The 17,401-nt window shown below is 43.4% G+C and overlaps 3 protein-coding genes across 6 annotated transcripts; 1 reads left to right on the top strand and 2 right to left on the bottom strand.

Annotated features, from left to right (window-relative positions):
* Positions 1–378: 378 nt before the first annotated feature.
* On the bottom strand, positions 379–5,164 carry GTF2H3 (general transcription factor IIH subunit 3). 2 transcript variants are annotated; one of them, XM_084217586.1, is made up of 13 exons: positions 5,125–5,164; positions 4,873–4,952; positions 4,470–4,576; positions 3,766–3,929; positions 3,443–3,505; positions 3,181–3,210; positions 2,764–2,792; positions 2,604–2,678; positions 2,363–2,416; positions 2,069–2,137; positions 1,811–1,946; positions 1,692–1,728; positions 379–1,604 (listed from the first exon to the last, which is right to left on the bottom strand). In XM_084217586.1, exons 1-13 carry the CDS (start codon positions 5,132–5,134, stop codon positions 1,535–1,537), a joined length of 924 nt encoding a protein of 307 aa, XP_084073712.1. In that variant the 5' UTR covers positions 5,135–5,164; the 3' UTR covers positions 379–1,534. The 2 variants fall into 2 exon arrangements, with proteins under 2 accessions (XP_084073712.1, XP_084073711.1); XM_084217585.1 differs by having other exon boundaries at positions 4,470–4,579; positions 5,125–5,158.
* Positions 5,165–5,210: 46 nt separating this feature from the next.
* Positions 5,211–8,791, top strand: EIF2B1 (eukaryotic translation initiation factor 2B subunit alpha). 2 transcript variants are annotated; one of them, XM_084217587.1, is made up of 9 exons: positions 5,211–5,275; positions 5,381–5,482; positions 5,577–5,713; positions 5,793–5,909; positions 6,087–6,199; positions 6,838–6,906; positions 7,575–7,650; positions 7,846–7,971; positions 8,399–8,791. In XM_084217587.1, exons 1-9 carry the CDS (start codon positions 5,263–5,265, stop codon positions 8,552–8,554), a joined length of 909 nt encoding a protein of 302 aa, XP_084073713.1. In that variant the 5' UTR covers positions 5,211–5,262; the 3' UTR covers positions 8,555–8,791. The 2 variants fall into 2 exon arrangements, with proteins under 2 accessions (XP_084073713.1, XP_084073714.1); XM_084217588.1 differs by having other exon boundaries at positions 5,219–5,303.
* A 264-nt stretch (positions 8,792–9,055) lies between these two features.
* On the bottom strand, positions 9,056–16,501 carry DDX55 (DEAD-box helicase 55). Of its 2 annotated transcripts, XM_084217283.1 has the most exons (14): positions 16,390–16,501; positions 16,082–16,132; positions 15,908–15,994; positions 15,260–15,351; positions 15,097–15,159; positions 14,352–14,501; positions 13,657–13,846; positions 13,436–13,518; positions 12,943–13,074; positions 11,919–12,011; positions 11,175–11,289; positions 10,318–10,486; positions 9,670–9,962; positions 9,056–9,249 (listed from the first exon to the last, which is right to left on the bottom strand). In XM_084217283.1, exons 1-14 carry the CDS (start codon positions 16,495–16,497, stop codon positions 9,085–9,087), a joined length of 1,791 nt encoding a protein of 596 aa, XP_084073409.1. In that variant the 5' UTR covers positions 16,498–16,501; the 3' UTR covers positions 9,056–9,084. The 2 variants fall into 2 exon arrangements, with proteins under 2 accessions (XP_084073409.1, XP_084073410.1); XM_084217284.1 differs by lacking the exon at positions 11,919–12,011.
* Positions 16,502–17,401: the final 900 nt, after the last annotated feature.

The raw sequence follows: 17,401 nt of genomic DNA, 5'->3' as shown, positions 1-17,401 counted from the left end.
ATGGTTTGGGAAGAGGGAGGTTGTATTGATTATGAACACGAAAGAAGATAGAATTTATGGTCACTAGGACTTCTTCCCAGTTAAGGAAGAAACTAATAAAAACAGCTCAGTAATTGTGCTGAAATCAGACCCAAGCAGGTAAAAGGTAATTCTGGTAGGAGACCAGTGACCCAAGAGAGAAACTGAGCATGTGGACTAATTAAAATGAGAAGTGAGAGAATCATTAACCAATAGGCATTAGAGTACTAATTAATAAGTATGTAACTTGTAAGAAATAAACACGAATCCCTTTGTTTGCTAGTATGACTCAACAAAACTCCAGGAAAATCATGTAGCTCACCCTTAAATATCAAAGCAATATCTGACCACATTTGAAAAAGAGACAGTCTTTATTACAAAAGTTTTATACAATGTAAATTATACATACAGCCTTCACACAAAATGGCTTTTGTCAATGAAAAAAAGCTCGCCTTGTCCAGTTGGCAAGCCCAGAAAAAACTGGCACTGCAGCTGTTACAGAGACAAAACCTGATGTGAATATCAAGACCTGACAAATTCCTGTATACACATTGGGAAGGAAAAAATAACTCGTTTTCTATGTGGAAAAAAAATCCTGTCTATTCTTTTCAGGAGAAAGGTTCAACTACCAAATTATATAGTTCTCTTTAGGAGATACGGTTTGTTTCTTTAAATGAAAGCCACATTCAGAAGTACACAGCAGACTTTCCTGCCATAAAAGACATCAATCCAAAAGTCTTTGTTCTTGTCACGTGTCAGATGGAAACCCACATACTAAAAATAAGAACTGTGCCTGTTACCAGATTACAACTACATTTCTTGTTTTCCAGTTTCAAAATAAAACCTTGAAGACTAACCAGCTAGTCTGCATTTATTGATGCTAATTTTAAACAAAGGGAGGCCTTTTCATTCACAAATGAAGAGATATAAAATTGAGAAAGAAATACCACCAGGACAGTACAGTCACAGGAATATGAATATATGAATACATGTGAGTGCACATGCAGGGCAATTAGCACCATTTTTTTTTTCCAAGTGGCTCACAAACCATCTTGAAAATGATGGCTCATATTACTAGTAAGAAGCTGAAGCCCCTGAACAACACAGTGCTATGATTCTGATCCTACTAGAAATGGTCATTCTTAACTTTACACCAACATACAGAAAGAATTGAAGCTTTCTTGACTTTGAAAATAACTCGTAGGTGTGTGACTTTGCAGTGGACAGAAGATTCTCAAATTCACAGGCTGTGTCCTTTCACCAGGATGCCACTTCTGCTTCCTCTTACAGTGAAGAATTGGTATTTAGAACAGCACAGATTACATGGTAATACAGTGATTTGTTACTTAGCAGGCTGCATACAAAACATACATTTTAAATATTTATCCCCTAAGAAACAAGTAATAGCACTGCATACAGTTCTCTTTCATATCCAATAAAAAGTGCCATCAGTTTCTCAAGTAGGCTCCATTTCATGGAATTCTGGAGGAGGTAATGATGTATTTACATCATGTTGCTACGCAGCTACCTTTAATTTCTTCTTCTTCGCTTTCATGACAGGTGGCAATGATATTTTGAAAGCAGTCCTGGAAAAAAAATATGAAAAAGCAACTGTCAGATACACTGAACATATTCCCACACCCACCCTTGAAATACAAAGAATAAACACTTACTCGCAGGTACTGCAGATAGGACTGAAGTTGCAGAATACTGAAAAATCAAAGAATTGGCTTTCACTAAAACAGGTCATGGGAATGTAAGAAATCAGACTGTTAAATATTTATAAACTTACTTGACAAGCAGACGGAGCACACGTAGCCAATCTCAATGAGGTTGCGATGACAGAAGCAGGCAGCTCTGTAGTCAACGTGAACAGGAGGTGGAAGGACGAGCTGTGATCTCTGCTCTTGATCAGGGAGAAAAACCCACTGCAGGGATAGAGAAAAGTGTTTTGTGAATTGGGTTGGTATTCCTGTATTATCAGGTCAGTGAAATGAGTATTTCATATCTGACACACGAAAAACACTGAAGTGTTTTTTAAGTGACTTACCAACAAATACTGCAGAAGGGATGGCATGTGGGGCACTTTCAAATATATGCCACCTGTGATATCACAGGCCTGCAAAGCAGAGACCACAATCAGATTGTTGTTTGATGACATTAACAGGGCATTCAGAATATCCATGTACTGCACAAGGCCTGCATGACAGAACCGTCAGATCCACTGAACCTATTTCCACACCCACTCTTGATTAAAGGAAAGAGCTGAAGAACATGTTGAACTGTCAAAAATCAAGTAGTTATGAGTTAATATAAATGGCAAATAAGAATAGCAAGTCTGTACCTGTTGTAGAAGACCTGAATCAGAGTCCAAGACACAGGCATCAATCAAAATACTCTGCAAGAGATGACGTGCATGAAAAACAAATTTAGCCAAAACCCACACAGCCCTGTCAGTGTTACTGTCATGACTTGTTTCCACGATAAATGCACTATAAATTATGTAATCATAAGAGAAAGTAACATTTGTGTTATCTTGACACAGAAATAAAATATAATATAAATGGAAAAAAGGCCAGCTTCACCTGTTTCTGTGCTGCGAAGATCACATTCATGAAATTCATGTATTGCAGTGCGCTGTCTTCTGCAGCTTTTATGACCTAAACAAAAACTCAGACTTGGTTAGCCTACATATATCACTGGATTTCAAGACTAAAAGAAAACTGTGACAGCAAAAGTTCTTACCAGAATCCTTGATTTAATTTCTTGATTGGCTAAGTATTAAAAAGAAAGAGAAATGCATCAGCACCCTGTTTGTATCATCCCTTTAGTTCTGTAGTATATGACATGTCAGAATATACTGGATGTTAGATCTAACAGATCAGATAGAATATCTATATGAAACTATTTCCAGTCCCAGTGACAATTATCTATGGACTAATTCCTCTCAACCTCCAGTTATTCCACAGAAATTCCAGTTACAGTTTTTTTTTAATGTAAGCAACTTCAAATGATCAAAATAATCCTCTACCTATTAGTGCCAATTTTGGAAATGGGGGTGTGTCCAAACATGTATATTTGTTTGTGTGTGCATGTGCATTTATACCTTTTATTCAGGTTAAAATATTTTCTCTGTGTTGAAAACAGGAAAAGAGGTGTTACCTTTTAGGTCTTTGCCCATCTTGTTGATGTCTACATTAGTTGCAATTAAGGAATCTACATTCCCTTCTTGGAAATAACTCTATGATCCCCACCACACATTCACCATCTTGGGCAATACACATTTTGACAAGCACAAGCCACAGTTATCAGGCAAACGTTTCAGTTTTAATTAAAATAACAAAACAAGAATAGTAAAAGTTAGTATTATAAGAAGCAATCTTAACATATAAAGGCTTTGAAGATTCTGCAATAAAAAGGATACAACAAAGTGCTTTAGCAAGTGATCCTGCTAACAGGGTTTCTGTTTGCTGGCCCTTCATGTCAGCTGCAATACAAGAAAAAGAGCAAAAGTGACTTTTATATATAAAAACAGCTATTGAACCCAACAACAAAAAATACTACACATTTTTATCTCTGGCAAATAATACTAATGCAGAGGCCTGAAGTGTCAAACATAATAAATTCATCTAGTTTAAGCATATTAAAATTCATATGCTGAAAATAGAGGACATTTCTGTAACTCCTTGACAATCCAAGTGTGTTTTCCAATCCTGCATATTAAGCCTAGAATTTTCTTCTCCTTACTCTTTGTCATGAGGTCTTTAATCTCTTCTGCAATTGCATCATTGATTGCTGTTAATAATTCATATTTTCCATCCTTGCTCCCAGAGCAGTTAGATTCCATGGAAGGGCCTCCCTCTCCAAAGGGATCTGCAGCAGCCCAACGCTTCCCAGGGTACAGGAAACGGCTGAAACAGAGGGAAAACAAAGGATTCATGTAGAAAAACTGCTATAAATTAATCCGCTGCAGATAACAATACTCTGAAGTTTAAAATCCTTTTAATACTTTAGGCATTAATGAGGCTATGTAAGGTAGGAGACCTTAAACTGGAGTAAAACCCACATTCATCTCCCTCCTTTTGAGACATCTCTTAAGAGATCTTACAAAACTCTTTGGCTGCACTTGGGCATAGATCCTGAGATTCACAAATATCTGGGGGTAAAAATATCCCCTAAACAGGGAACTTCTGCCATTTGCATTGCTCCGCTCCACACATATCTACCATTCTCTCTCTATGTATTTTTAAATCTATTTAAGCCTCCCTTCTAAGTCTTTTTGTTGCTTTGTAAGTCATTAAGAGTCTTTCCTACTTAGTTTCAGCTAATTTCTTTTTCTAAGACAATGATATATTACACACTTTTAACTAGGTTTCTTGCCATCAAACAAGAAAATCAGGAGACAGATACAGGAAACTGAAAACCTTCACAATGTTCAGAAGCAGCTCTACCTTCCCTGAGTGTGACTTGCTATTACAGCGAGTTTGTTGGTGCGATTCATGAGCAGGTGAGAGTTCCCCAGCACCATCACTGCATCGATGCATTTCGACAGGGTGAACTGCTGGGAAAAAGAACAGAGCAGATGTAGCACAATAACATTTACAGAGAAGCAATTCAGAAGTGATCTGTGAAATGACTGCAGTTTAAAAACCTAAATTTGAAGATGCAGAAAAAGCTTTTGCTGTCAAAAAAGCTCGAATGAATACAGAACGCGGCATAGCTATTTCAAAAAGTATTACGATACTCATTATACCTGCTTTAGCAGACAACATTAGCACAGTTCAGAAGTCAAAGAAAATGATACCGTTTCCCCCAGAAACGGCCATCAGCAGTGCCAGGGCCCAAAGGCCGTACCTCAGCCTCTCCCAGGGCCCTCTTCCCCCACCAGATCGGGTTGGTGTCGAGGACGATGATCAGCAGGCTCAGCTCATCATCTGCAAAGGGAGCGCACAGCGGCGTCACTCGGGGCCCCGAGCAGAGCGGTAAAGCCCCGCAGCCCCGCTCTCGGCCTCTGCTTCCCCACACGGAGCCCGAGCCCCGCCGCGGAACCCCCAAACCCGTGCGGAGCACCCCCAGACCCCGCCGGGCCGCCCCGGCCGCGCTCACCCGCGCTCATCGCGCCGGCCGGGCAGCAGCGGCTGCGGCGCCCGCGGATGACGCCCGGGCCGGCGCTCCGCATCCGGGCACGCCCCGGCCGGCCCTCCCCACGGCCCGGCGCGGCGGGCGGAGCGGCGCGGCGCGGCGATGAGCACGGACGGTAACGGGGGCGACGATGGGCACGGACGGTAACGGGGGCGCGGGGCAGCCCCGGGAGCCCCCGGGCCGGGCATGGCCGGGCCTGACGCTCCCCGTTGCCTTTCAGACTTGATCGAGACGTTCAGGGCGCAGCTGAGGGACGACCCCGATGTCGCCTCGGCCGTGGCCGCCATCCGAGCGCTGCTGGGATTCCTCAAGCAGGACCGAGGTGGGCCCGGGTGCCCCCGGCGGGGCGCGGACCCCGCGGAGCCCCGGCTGTCGCCAGGGCGAGGCCCTGACCACGCGTCTGTGCCTCCCCTCAGGAGAGACCATCCAGGGCCTGCGGAACAGCCTGCGGGACGCCATCGACACCCTGTCGCGCGTGGACTCCTCGGTGGCCGTGTCCTCCGGCGGGGAGCTCTTCCTGCGCTTCATCAGCCTCACCTCGCTGGAGTACTCGGTAAGGGCGGCCCGCTCGGCCCCGCTGCGGCTGCTGCGGGACCCTGCAGCCGCTCAGCCGGCGTCCCGCTCTTTGCCAGGACTACTCCAAGTGCAAAGAAATCATGATCGAGCGCGGGGAGATCTTCCTGACCAAAGTGTCTCTCTCTCGGAATAAAATCGCCAAGCTGTGTCACCCTTTCATCAGAGATGGTGCTGTGAGTAGGCCGGGGCAGGGTCACTGCTGTTCGCTTCTGCTGTTGCCGGCAGGGAGGGAGGAACAGGAGGGGAGAGGAATCTGATGGGGGCTTCTGCACAACCTTGTTCTGCATAGCTAGCCATTACAAAAGTCAAGGCTCAGCAAATATAATGTGAGAATTTTTTTGTCCTGGCAGAGAATACTGACACACGCCTATTCCAGGGTGGTCCTCAGGGTGTTGGAAGCAGCTGTGGAGTCCAAGAAGCGATTCAGTGTTTATGTTACTGAGTCACAGCCAGATGAAGCAGGGCAAGTATTCATTAGTTTGGGGTTTATCTTGGTTAACAGGGTAAGTTACAGCTACCATCTGACTTGTCCTGCCCTAAGAAAAACTGCTAGGCTTGGTTGGGGCATTTTAAATGGCAAGTGTCACTCATATCACATTATTCTGGACAAGTGAAAAAAAATAAAAAAAATATTGGGAATTAACTTTCCATACTTGATATCCTACTTAGTGTTATCTAGGTTTTCCTCAAAGGTTCACAGGAACCTTTGAGGAAAACCTGGTCAGTGCCAGGCAGCCTATTTTTCCCTTGGGAGATGGGATACAACTGCTTTATAATTGTCTTTAAGAAGTAGGCTAAAATAATCAGTATTATGTTAATCATAGCAAAGTAAAATATATAGCTAACAATGTCATTTAAAGATGCCAAATAATTCCTTCAGACTAGATATTGCTGTTTAAGTGAAGGAGTTAACCCTGCACACTGGGTAATACATGCAACTAACAGCATGTAACAATTCCTTCCATTTCTATATAATAACTCATTTTCTGTTCTACCAGCACGGGAATGGGGGCAGTCACAGGCTTCAGTCTTTCAGACAGTATTTTCCTACTATTGTCTTTAAAAAAATAATTGTTAAGGTCCAAATGTTTTCTTTTATAGGCAAAAAATGGCAAAAGCCTTGAGGCAGCTGAACATTCCCGTGACTGTGATTCTGGATGCTGCAGTCGGGTAAGTCTGATCATAAATTTTGATATTTTTCATCACAATTTCATTTTGACAGCAAGACAGAATAAACTTAGATGTAAGCAGCTTGTTCAAACCCCAGAGATATTACTTAGTTTGTCAAAGTCATCCAGCAGGCCAAACGAGTTACAGCTTTAGGTGCACAATTAGAATGTGTCAGCTACAACACAAGCATTTGATTTTGCATGTTGGAATGAAAGAACCAGACCTAAGAACTTGTACAGATCTGTAAAAAAGAACTGAGGTGCTAAACAAAGAAGCCACTTTTTTTCCTAATTTGCATAAGTGTGATCATTTTGTGGTTTCTTAAGGTGTTTTGCTAAATTAGCACTGCTTAGAACAAGTCCAATACATGAGAAAAGAAACAACTACAATAAATCTGAACATTCCTAGTTAGAGTTCAGCTTCTTCCAGCTTTTTCACATTTGCCAGGATCAGCTATGGCTGGGGAAGAAAAGGCTACTTAATACTCCTGCAAGGAAGGAGATGAAATCTCACTCCAAGGATGTGTAGCAGCCTGTGGACTTACAAGAGGTAGATGGAACTAGTGCAGAAAATGGCAAGATTGTTTGAATTACTCATTTCTGTTCTCTTCAGCAAGTCATTTGTCCTATTACCCAGTAATGCTTGGATTTTTCCTCCCCTTTTTACAGCTACATTATGGAGAAAGTGGACCTGGTGTTAGTTGGTGCTGAAGGTGTAGTTGAAAGTGGAGGCATTATCAACAAGGTAATTGTGAGTTTCTTACATCATTCTGTAAACTCTGGACTTTTAAAGTTTGGTTTCTCTGAAGCATTTAATGCTTTTTGAAATGTCTCTTCCATTTGGATTTTATCCAGTAAATGTCTCTTAATTGTTGGAAGCTGGGCAATATTTTCAGGCAAGCACTGAGTCTGCAATGTTGTTTTCCATCTGTCTCCACAGATTGGCACCAATCAAATTGCTGTGTGTGCCAAAGCCCAGAATAAGCCATTTTATGTGGTAGCAGAAAGTTTCAAGTTTGTCAGACTCTTCCCTCTCAATCAGCAGGACGTCCCTGACAGGTTTAAGGTGAGAGAAACTCAATTTCCATCCTACCCAGCTAAGGTGCATACTGGTGTGCCTGGGAAAAATTGTCTTCTAAGCATCTCTGATTATCTGGATCTCTCTGCTGTGGTATATTTTGGGGTTGCTCCATGGTACAGTCAGGCACCAAACAGCCACAATTTGTCCTGATACTGGTACTCTGTTCCTAAAGCAGTTCCTTTAGGGCACAGGAGCAGCTGAGGGTAAGAAATGGTCAAACCAACAAACTCCAGAATTACAAATTGTACTTTTTACACAAGATAAAAGAGCTGAGGCCAAGGTGGCAGCAGTGTGTGCACTTGACTTCCTTCAGTTTTACCACAGACATCTGCTTGAGGCTGTAGCACTGCTCTTGCCCAAGAGGATTTAATCTGCATTTGTGCAGTAACTAATGGTCTCTGTTTCCTTCCAGTACAAAGCAGACACTCTGAAAACAGGTCAGAACCTAACAGAGGAGCACCCCTGGATTGACTACACCTCCCCATCACTGATCACTCTGCTGTTCACAGACCTCGGTGTGCTGACTCCTTCAGCTGTCAGTGATGAACTCATTAAACTCTACTTGTAACTCAGAGACTCCTGCACAGGATGTGTCATCTTCAGTGACTGCCAGGGTTCTAAGAACTTGGAGGATGATACAGGAACATGGCAAGGAGATGCCATTAGAAGGATTAACATAATTATGGACCGCTACTGAAAAAATTTCCAAAGTTATTACAGCTCCTAAAGGCCACAACTAAATTATTTTAAAGAGGGATGGAGTATTTTGATACTGTAAAATAAAATCCCTTATGGTGTATCCAGACTCTAAGGTTTGCTGTTTCTGATCTGTGGTATGTACTCAAAAAAACCAAAATGAAAACATGCACAAGGCTGCTGATGGAAACCTGCAGCTCCTGCCACACCAGAGTGGTGCTTTTAGCTTTGTTCTCAACAACTGCAAGCTCTGTGTCTTTAGGGATGCCAGGTGTCTCTGTGAAGAAATTAGATCAGCTTTGTTCTCTTTTTATAGAGGTATTTTGTTCTCTATTTTTTATAGAAATCCAGTTTTATTGGAATAAGCAGTGTTTTAATGTAAAAATGTGGTTAGAGTAACTGTCAGCCTTCAGACTCTATGTCCTCAGCAGTTTCTCCTTTGAGCCTGTGGTTGCCTGTTAGTTTCTTCTCAAACTCTTCTTCACTAATTTTTCCCTTTTTTAATCTTTTCAAGAGTCTTGTGTCATTCAGCAGCTCTTCCATATCCTCATCTTCAATATCAGAGCCCTGTTGGAAGTTGAAAACAACAAATTAAACACAACACCAAAAGGTTTTCATTGTACACAGTTGAACACAAGAGAAGATTACAAGTCAGAGTTTGCCAAAAATATCCAAGCAGGAAATAATATTCAGTTCCTACCCAGGACACTGTAACTCTCAGCTGCACTTACTGAAAATTGACAAAAGCATCTTCAGGCCATAATTCTGCACCTCTGAGAAATAAAAATCCTATTACTGACCAGCATCAGTGCTGAGAAGTTGTTTTAGTGTTTGGCCTTAAAAACCTCTATCATTTTTTAAGCTTTGCTTGTCCAAGTCCTAAAATGTTATTTCACAGCCATCAGTTCCACCACACAAAAACTCCAGGGCTCTGCCATGGGCAAGGCTTCAGTAATCACTTCAGTTTGAGGACATGGACACAGTTACCTCTTCACGCTTCCTTTTAGCTGTTACTTTCTTTTTCTTCTCCCTCCTGGCTTTCTGCTTTGACCACGCTTTGTTCTTCACAAATTTCTTTTTCCCTTGATTTTCTTCTCTTTCTTTTCTTTGTTCTTCTAATTTCTTTTGTCTCTGCTTTTCTCTGTTTTTATCCTTAAATGAAATGGAGTCTGTATTGACAGTGACTGGAGTAAAGTCTGGAAAACATTTTCCTCTTAGTTCAGGCATCTTTGGCATTTTTAACAATGCAAAACCTCTGGCAAGACTGGCAAAATCCAGATCTGTTGAAATGAAGATCATAAAGTAAGTTTCCTGCTGGATAAAAAGTTAATTTAACTGAGACAGTAAAAAAAAAGTCAACATTATTTTAATGTATTCTTTGCACTCCATACCTTAATACTGGCAACAATACTAAATCACTTTCATTTCTGCTTTTATCAGTTTGGTCAAGCTCCTTATTTAAATGTTTTCTCTTGAAACAGGATGCTTGAAAAAAAATAGGAGTTTTGTCAAAATCTAATGGTACTGGAAGTGAATGTAAGATGAAAAATCAGAAGCTGAAGCTTTGGGACAACACCATTATGCTTTTGTTGTCTGAGAAAAACAGTGAGAGGCCCCAGCCCTGCTGGGAATTACCTTTGATCCGGAAGATCAGGTTACACTCGTGTTTGGCATAAGCCTGGACATAAGACACAAAGGCTTTCATCCCTTTCTCAAACACTGCCCTGTCAGCCAGGGCCATGGACTTCAGCTTGGGAAGAAGATCCAGCACATTTGGCTGAGGTTTCATCTCCTGCATGGGACACTGGGAACCAGAAAAGAAACAAAAAACCAAAAGTTCAGCCAAATCATGTGGAATGCACTGTGAAACCTCAAACACACCCTTCTTGCCCTGTTAATCCTCAGTCAGCTTTGGGCCCCTTTCCCTTTGGGCACTCCAACACACGAGTGTTGAGTGTTGCTGCCCATCAGCCCCACACAGCAGCTCCTGGCCCAGCAGAGTTCTCACACTGCAGCTCCACAGAGGCAACATCTTCATCTCCTGCTTCATCAAGCTCTGGTCTCATTAGGAGGTCTCCAGAGAATTCACACAATGAATCCCACAACAGCAGGAGCAGGCATGGGAGACTGTAGGAGTTGTAAATAGAGCAGAGAGGCTGCAGGGTGTGAGCTGCTGGTGGCAGGGCTCGGGCAGGACCGTAAACCAGCACTGCCCTCCTGCAAGTGTTCAATTTGCACCCCTAGGAGCAAAAGGCCTTTCCTTGCTCTTTGCATGTTCCTCTTACAAACCCAGTGGGTAACACTAGAGATGTATTTCACGTTCCAGCTGCATTTGGTGATTAATAAGCAGCTCTTGTCTTTTAATTCTGCACCTCTTCTAAAACACCACCCACATGTATGACCCCAAGTTCTACAAATTCTGATTTCAAAACTCTTATCAGTAAGTCTGTGCCCTTGCTCTTTCCTTTGGGGTAGAATAAAAGCCTGCTCACCTTTTGGTTGATTGAGAGGAAGTTAATGTAGGATTCTTCCATGGGAAGCAAGAACACCAGAGCGCTGCCCACGTTGCCGATCCGCGCCGTGCGGCCACAGCGATGCACGAAGGCACTGAAAGAGCCCAGCAGAGAGCTCAGCTGGTTTGGAAGCATTGGGCAGCAAAAGGGCAAATCTTGTGGGATGGAAAACACTGAACTAAACCAACAGGAATTAGCAAAGTGTAACACAAGAGATATGTGGCAATCTCACTCAATTGTTAGGCTAAAGCAAGGGGCGTCTGCTTTGGGAGTGAAATTCAAGCAAGTTGGAGGAAGAATTATGACAGCAAAAGTTAAAATCTATGGAAAAGCTCCTTTCCTGTGAGCTTTCAATGTATCATTCCTTGAAGAGCTCAGTCCCTGCTCTCATCTCTGTTCTCCTTCACGCCAGTGTCACCTCTCACTCTTTCTCTGATATCCTCACACAAAGCCTTACCCCAGAGCCACCTCTGCACACAGATGTGACAATCAGCCCTGACTGACACCTACACACCACAGAGTCACTGCAATTCACAGCAGTGACAACAAAACCTGCACTGTTTCAGCCTCCCTTGCTCCTGCATTATTTTGTGTGCTCTCTCAGATTAACCTCCAGGAAGGGATTAAATGTGTTTTATGGAGTTTTTTGTTCCTGACACTTAAACAGCACAGAAAGAAAAGACCACACAGAAAGAGAAAGGATCTCAGGATCTGAAACTGCACCTGGCACTGCTGGGTGGGTCATACTGCAACACCCAGTGCACTTCTGGAATGTCAATACCACGGGCCATCACATCAGTGCACACCAAAATGCCCCTAGGAAGAAGAAAAAGTGTATTTTCATTAACCTGTCATTTGAGAAGAGCCAGCCTCCTCACAGCTGTGTGTTCTGCACCTTCACTGGAGAATGAGGAACAAAACATTCTAAAACATTTGGGGTTTTTAAAGAGACAAAATATAAGGTAATTGCAGCTTTCACCAACTAAAATTCTACGTAACATTATGAAAATTATTGTGATTTATATTACATTTCTAAGACAAATCAATTCCCCATTAAAAATTCATATTTTAAACCAGCCCTGCATCCACCACAGCTGAATGTACTATAATAAATGTTTAAATAAAAGACTTAAGACTTGAGTGACAATTTTAGCAAAACTGCCATGCTGTTCTTTTCAACAGCTGTTCTTACAATCTGCTGGTAATTATTTTTCTCAAAATGTAAAAAGCTAAAACTCAGGTCCCATGCAATAACAAAAATGACAGTTGATGAGGCAAGAGTTTCTTAACAGCATCCTGCAAAGCTGCCAAAGAACATTTCCCTGTGGGCAGGTTCCAGCACTGTGTTGCCACCTTCTTGTTCATACACTAACAAAGTGACATCCTGGGTTTCCACTCTGGTGGCTCATCAGGAAAAGCTTATATTTTGCTACCAGTTTGTTTAAACATCAGGGCTAATGTGTGATTGTAGCAAGTGACAGTGCAGTGTGCTCACCTCCTGTGCTGTCACATGGATTTTCTGAAGTGGGATGCAGATGCTCCAGTCCCATTTTCCCTTTGTTTGTGGTCATACTTTGTGATATTATCAGCATCACAATTTGTGACATCATCAACACGCTCAGAACCAGCCTGGAGCATCCTTCACCTGAGCCATCCTTCCACACCAAGCAGAAGGACAGTCAGACACAACCACCTCCCCCTCACTGTTTTGCCCTCTGGCTGGTTCAGCCCATTCCCACGTTCTCACCCCGGGAGCTTCCGGAACTCTGTGAAAATCTTGTTTCGCTTCTGCTTCATTTTCCCATGGATGCTCATTATTTTCACCTGCTTAATTAAGGATTCCAGAGCCTTCCCATAGTATTCCACACAGGCACACGTGCTGTTGTGATAAAGACAGGCATAAAGCAAAAGGTTTTGCTGCATTTTTAATCAGGTTTAATCAAGCTAGAGTTTCCCAAGTTCTTTCAAAAATATACACTATTTTTATTTAAAACATGCACATAATTTTTATTATTAACATATAATTATCTATAATGTCTTACTTTAAAAATGCATAAAATTTATGTTTTGCTTAATATGAATCCTGACATGAAGCAATGATTAATCTCTTTTTAGGCACCATCTACTAAAAAACAGTTCTCAAAATTAATAGTTGTGTCCTTTGTAACATAGGGCAGAGTTTTAGAATTTGGGTAATTAAACACCAAACTGTTCTCAGAATGAAACACAAACAGAATTACCTGAAAAATACCAGATGCTTTTCCTGCTTGTGCTGCCGAAGAAAATGCACCAGCTGGTTAAATTTCTCATCTGCCTTGCAGATCTAAAAAATGCAAAAGAAAAACATAAGAAAATGGACTTTGGCTTTCCTGTTAACGTGATCCTAAGTGGCCAAGACCTAAAATATTATTGATAGGACCAGGAAGAAAGGAGAGGGGACAGTCAGAGCCCAGGCTCACACCATGTAGTAGTTCTCCAGGCGTGTGGGGGTTTTCTGGGTGTTGCTGGCTGCCACTCCCTTCTCCTTGACCGAGATGCGGACGGGGTTCCGCAGCCCTGCCCTCACCAGGTTCTCCACCTCCTGGGTCTGGGTAGCTGAGAACAGACCTGTCCTCCTCTGCTTGGGCAAAAAGTCCAGAATGGCATTCAAGCTGCAAGGAAGCACATGGAAAATGTAACTGTCCCAAGGCTTCCCTCAGAAAAAGCTTTAATCACTGGAAAGTTTACAAGCAAAATAGGCTTTGGTATCACTTGTCAAACTGGTATTGAAATAATTACCTTGACTCTGAGGGAAAGAGAGATAAACTCTTACCTCTCTCTCAGAAAGACAGAGAAAAGAGAGATCAAAGCTTATTGGTTGAACTCTTTAAGCTATACAGGAGTGTGAATAATAATATTTATTAATAGAGATAGGCTAACATACATCTCAACAAAGGAAATTCCATATTCATTGAGGCTCCACATTTCCTGATTCTCCTCCCCCTTAGCAACTGCTTTGTGTAGTTACAGAGCAAGGATGAAAGAACAAATTCATAAATTTCAAAAACCAGAAAAAATTAACTTTGGAGGCCAATGCAGACCACGCTCATTCACTTCCATCATACATCAACTCATTTAAAACTGCAGAAGAACCACCAGAATTTATTATTTCAATACCTGGCTTCAAAGCCCATATCTAGGAGTCTGTCTGCTTCATCCAACACCAGCACATCCAGAGCCTTCACACAGCTGGCAAGGTCCAGCCCATCTGCTTTCCTCCTGAACAGATCCTCCAGGCGGCCCGGGGTGGCCACGATGATGTTCCCCCTGTTGGTCACACACAGAGCAATTCCTCACCCAGGGGGAGCAGCCTGGGAGAACTCCTGGCATTGTTACCACAGCACAGCCCTGCCCTGCCTTCCTCACTAAAACAACTTCATTTGGTCACTTTTAACTGCACCCATGTTTCAGATGCCACGGCACGGGGGGGATGCCCAGGTGAAAGCTCATCCCCTGTGGCAATAAAAGTTTAGAAAATGAACAGCGAGTTTGGAAAGCAGCTATCCCTGCAGGAAGATTTGGTACCTCCGTGCAAAAGCCAGGGGCAAATGGGACTCCTTCAAAACTCCATCATCAGCATCAGCACCAAAGAATTCCAAAAAATTAATGAGAAGGGAGAAGTGAAATATTCACTGAAGGCACTTTTCAGCTCTGTTCTTCACCCAGTCGGCAGATAAATGGTGCTGATGTCACATCAGGGCTGTACCTCACCCCAGGAACAGACCCCACCATTTCCCAGCTCACCCCAAAAGATTCTGGCAGCACCATCCCATTCCAGCAGCAGCAGGAGCACAGCTCTGGGCTGAGAACCCTGACAAGGAGAAAACCACAGCTCTGAGACACTGACAGACAAACAACTCACCCATGCTCCTTGAACTTCTCCACATCTTCCATGGGGTTCCTCCCACCAATGAAAAGAATCTGACTAAAACAGTAAAACAGAAAGATCTGGGTCATCTGGAAGTTTTGCTGTTTCTCCAGTGACAGAAGGAATTGTGGTCATGGAAGTGCTGAAGTTCACCCACCTGAACATGGGGAAGTGCTTTGTGAAATGTGACAGCACCTCATCAATCTGAATGGCCAACTCCCTGGTTGGGGTGATAATTATAGCTCCAACCTGAAAAACAGGAATTTGTGAGGAGAAAAAAAAGAAAGATTTGGGCAGAATCCTCCCTTTCAAGCTAAGTGAATATGAGCCATGATTTTGAGCCTGGTTTCAGACAAAACATTTTCACAGAAATACAATGAAACATAAAAATCATCCAAAAACGTCTATGAAAGATTTTGTACCGATGTGTAAAATATCTCTGCTGAAAGAGCAGCATGTAATAATGGCATTTAACAGCAAATGACACCCTGCACACTAAAATGTATTCAATGTCAATGGATGCTAAAAAGGATTCAAATCTCACTTGCAGTGTATCAGTGTATTCCCTACTTTGGGACATTCTTCTAAGAGCTCAGAACCCTGTTCTGTTCATGCTGAGAAGAAGCTGTATCTAAGTGCAATGAGAGCACCCCAGTTTTATTTCCAGGTTTTAAACACTTTATTGTTGCTGAGCACACAGTCCCTCTGTGTGCAGGCAATTTTTCTTACGGATATTTTCTTGAAGTTCTCAAATTTTATTGGCACGTCATAATAATAAACTCAGTACTGAATATTTTAATCTCACCTGCATTTTCTTTAACTTTTCTTCCCGTCTGAGAAGAATTTCCAGTATGGGAATCACAAACGCCAAGGTTTTCCCACTGCCTGTGACCTGTGAGAGTGGAAACAGCGTCAGCCCTCCCTCAGCTCCAGAGACAAGGCTGGAAAACGAGGAGCTGCACGAAGGAAAAGCACTCACCGCTTCTGCAGCCACATCTTTGTTACTCATGAACAGCGGGATGGTCGCAGACTGAAAAAAGAGAAGCACCACATGAGCAGGCGAAGCGCTGGTAAATCTCACAGAGGTGAGAACTCCTCCGACACAACAGAGCTCGCTGCGAACACCACCCAAGCGGAGCCGGTGGGAAAGTCACGGACGCCGCTTCTCGCTGCGACAGGACGCGGTGACGGCTGCGACCGCCACCGGCCCCGGCGCTCCTGACACCGCCCGCGCCCTCCTTCCTCAGCCCGGCCTCCCCTTCCCCGGGCGTGCCGCGGGCCCCGCACCTGCACCGGGGTCATTTGGTGGAAGCGGAGCTCCCGCAGCGCCCGCAGCACGCCCGGGCTCAGCGGCACCGGCAGCGAGCTCCAGCCGCCCTCAGTCACCGCCTCCATCTTGGCCCGCCGGTGTCACCGCCCCGCCGCTCCCCCGCCCCGCGGCCGCCGCGGCGGTGCCCGGCGGAAACGCACACCGCGGCATCTCCCGTTCCGCCGCACATCAGTTCCGCCGCCCCCCGCCGGGCTTCGCCTCCGCGAAAGGCGGAAAAACTTCGGATTTAAGGAAAAATTCCCATTTTTACGGCGAGCTGCCTATCGCAGTGAGTACTTCTGCGGGTCTTACAGCGGAGCTGTGCCAGTCCACTACCCCAAACCTAAGATTTAGGTTCAGTTACCTGATACTATTCTGGATGGACTCTGGATAAATTCCCGATATTCTAAGAAAGCAGGGAATCACAGAATCGTTAGGATTGTGAGAAAACTCTGGAGTCATGCAGTCCGAGCCCCCTGCCAAGGCAGGGTCACCTGGAGCAGGTGACACAGAACACAGCCAGGTGGGTTTGGAAGGTCTGTGCAGAGGGAGAATCCTCGACCTCCCTGGGCAGTTCCAGTGCTTATCTCACATTGATATGGAACTTCTTGTGGTTCAGTTTATGGCCATTACTAAAGAAATCATTTATAAAACCCCCTTTGTGTTAATCTGTACTCCTTAACGTCTTAAAGAAAAAAAGACCACACAGCTGTTTTTTATTTTTTTTTTAAAGAATTTGTTTATTTATCGAACCTGGGTCATATTTAGATTCACGAGCAATTTTTAAATGTACATCTTTGAATTCAATTTTCAGTGTTTTACACAAAAATATTGGCACACAACAGTTGCAATAAGGTGTAACAGCCACCTCTCTCAAGAACTGCTGCAAGTGTTTGCCCGAGGTTGAAAAAACTTTACCTGGAACATGAAAACCTGTAACAAATTTTAAATTAATTGTACAAAACTGTTGTGTGTTACTTGTAGAGGATC

Source organism: Fringilla coelebs (assembly GCF_963513975.1).
Source record: "Fringilla coelebs genome assembly, chromosome: 17".
Classification (NCBI taxonomy): Eukaryota; Metazoa; Chordata; class Aves; order Passeriformes; family Fringillidae; genus Fringilla; species Fringilla coelebs.
The sequence above is the reverse complement of the archived record's forward strand: the minus strand, read 5'-3'. Positions and strand labels throughout refer to the sequence as shown.

Bases quoted from the DNA above. Each gene is read 5' to 3' on its own strand.
- EIF2B1 (XM_084217587.1), top strand. The intron at 5,910-6,086 runs GTGAGTAGGCCG...TTGTCCTGGCAG, and splicing joins CTTTCATCAGAGATGGTGCT to AGAATACTGACACACGCCTA. The intron at 7,651-7,845 runs GTAATTGTGAGT...CTGTCTCCACAG, and splicing joins GTGGAGGCATTATCAACAAG to ATTGGCACCAATCAAATTGC.
- GTF2H3 (XM_084217585.1), bottom strand. The intron at 2,138-2,362 runs GTACAGACTTGC...TCTGCTTTGCAG, and splicing joins ATTCAGGTCTTCTACAACAG to GCCTGTGATATCACAGGTGG. The intron at 1,605-1,691 runs GTAAGTGTTTAT...TTTTTTTTCCAG, and splicing joins CCTATCTGCAGTACCTGCGA to GACTGCTTTCAAAATATCAT.
- DDX55 (XM_084217283.1), bottom strand. From the start codon at position 16,497: ATGGAGGCGGTGACTGAGGGCGGCTGGAGCTCGCTGCCGGTGCCGCTG. The intron at 15,160-15,259 runs GTGGGTGAACTT...TTACTGTTTTAG, and splicing joins AAGCACTTCCCCATGTTCAG to TCAGATTCTTTTCATTGGTG. The intron at 13,519-13,656 runs GTGTGAGCCTGG...TGCATTTTTTAG, and splicing joins GCCTGGAGAACTACTACATG to ATCTGCAAGGCAGATGAGAA.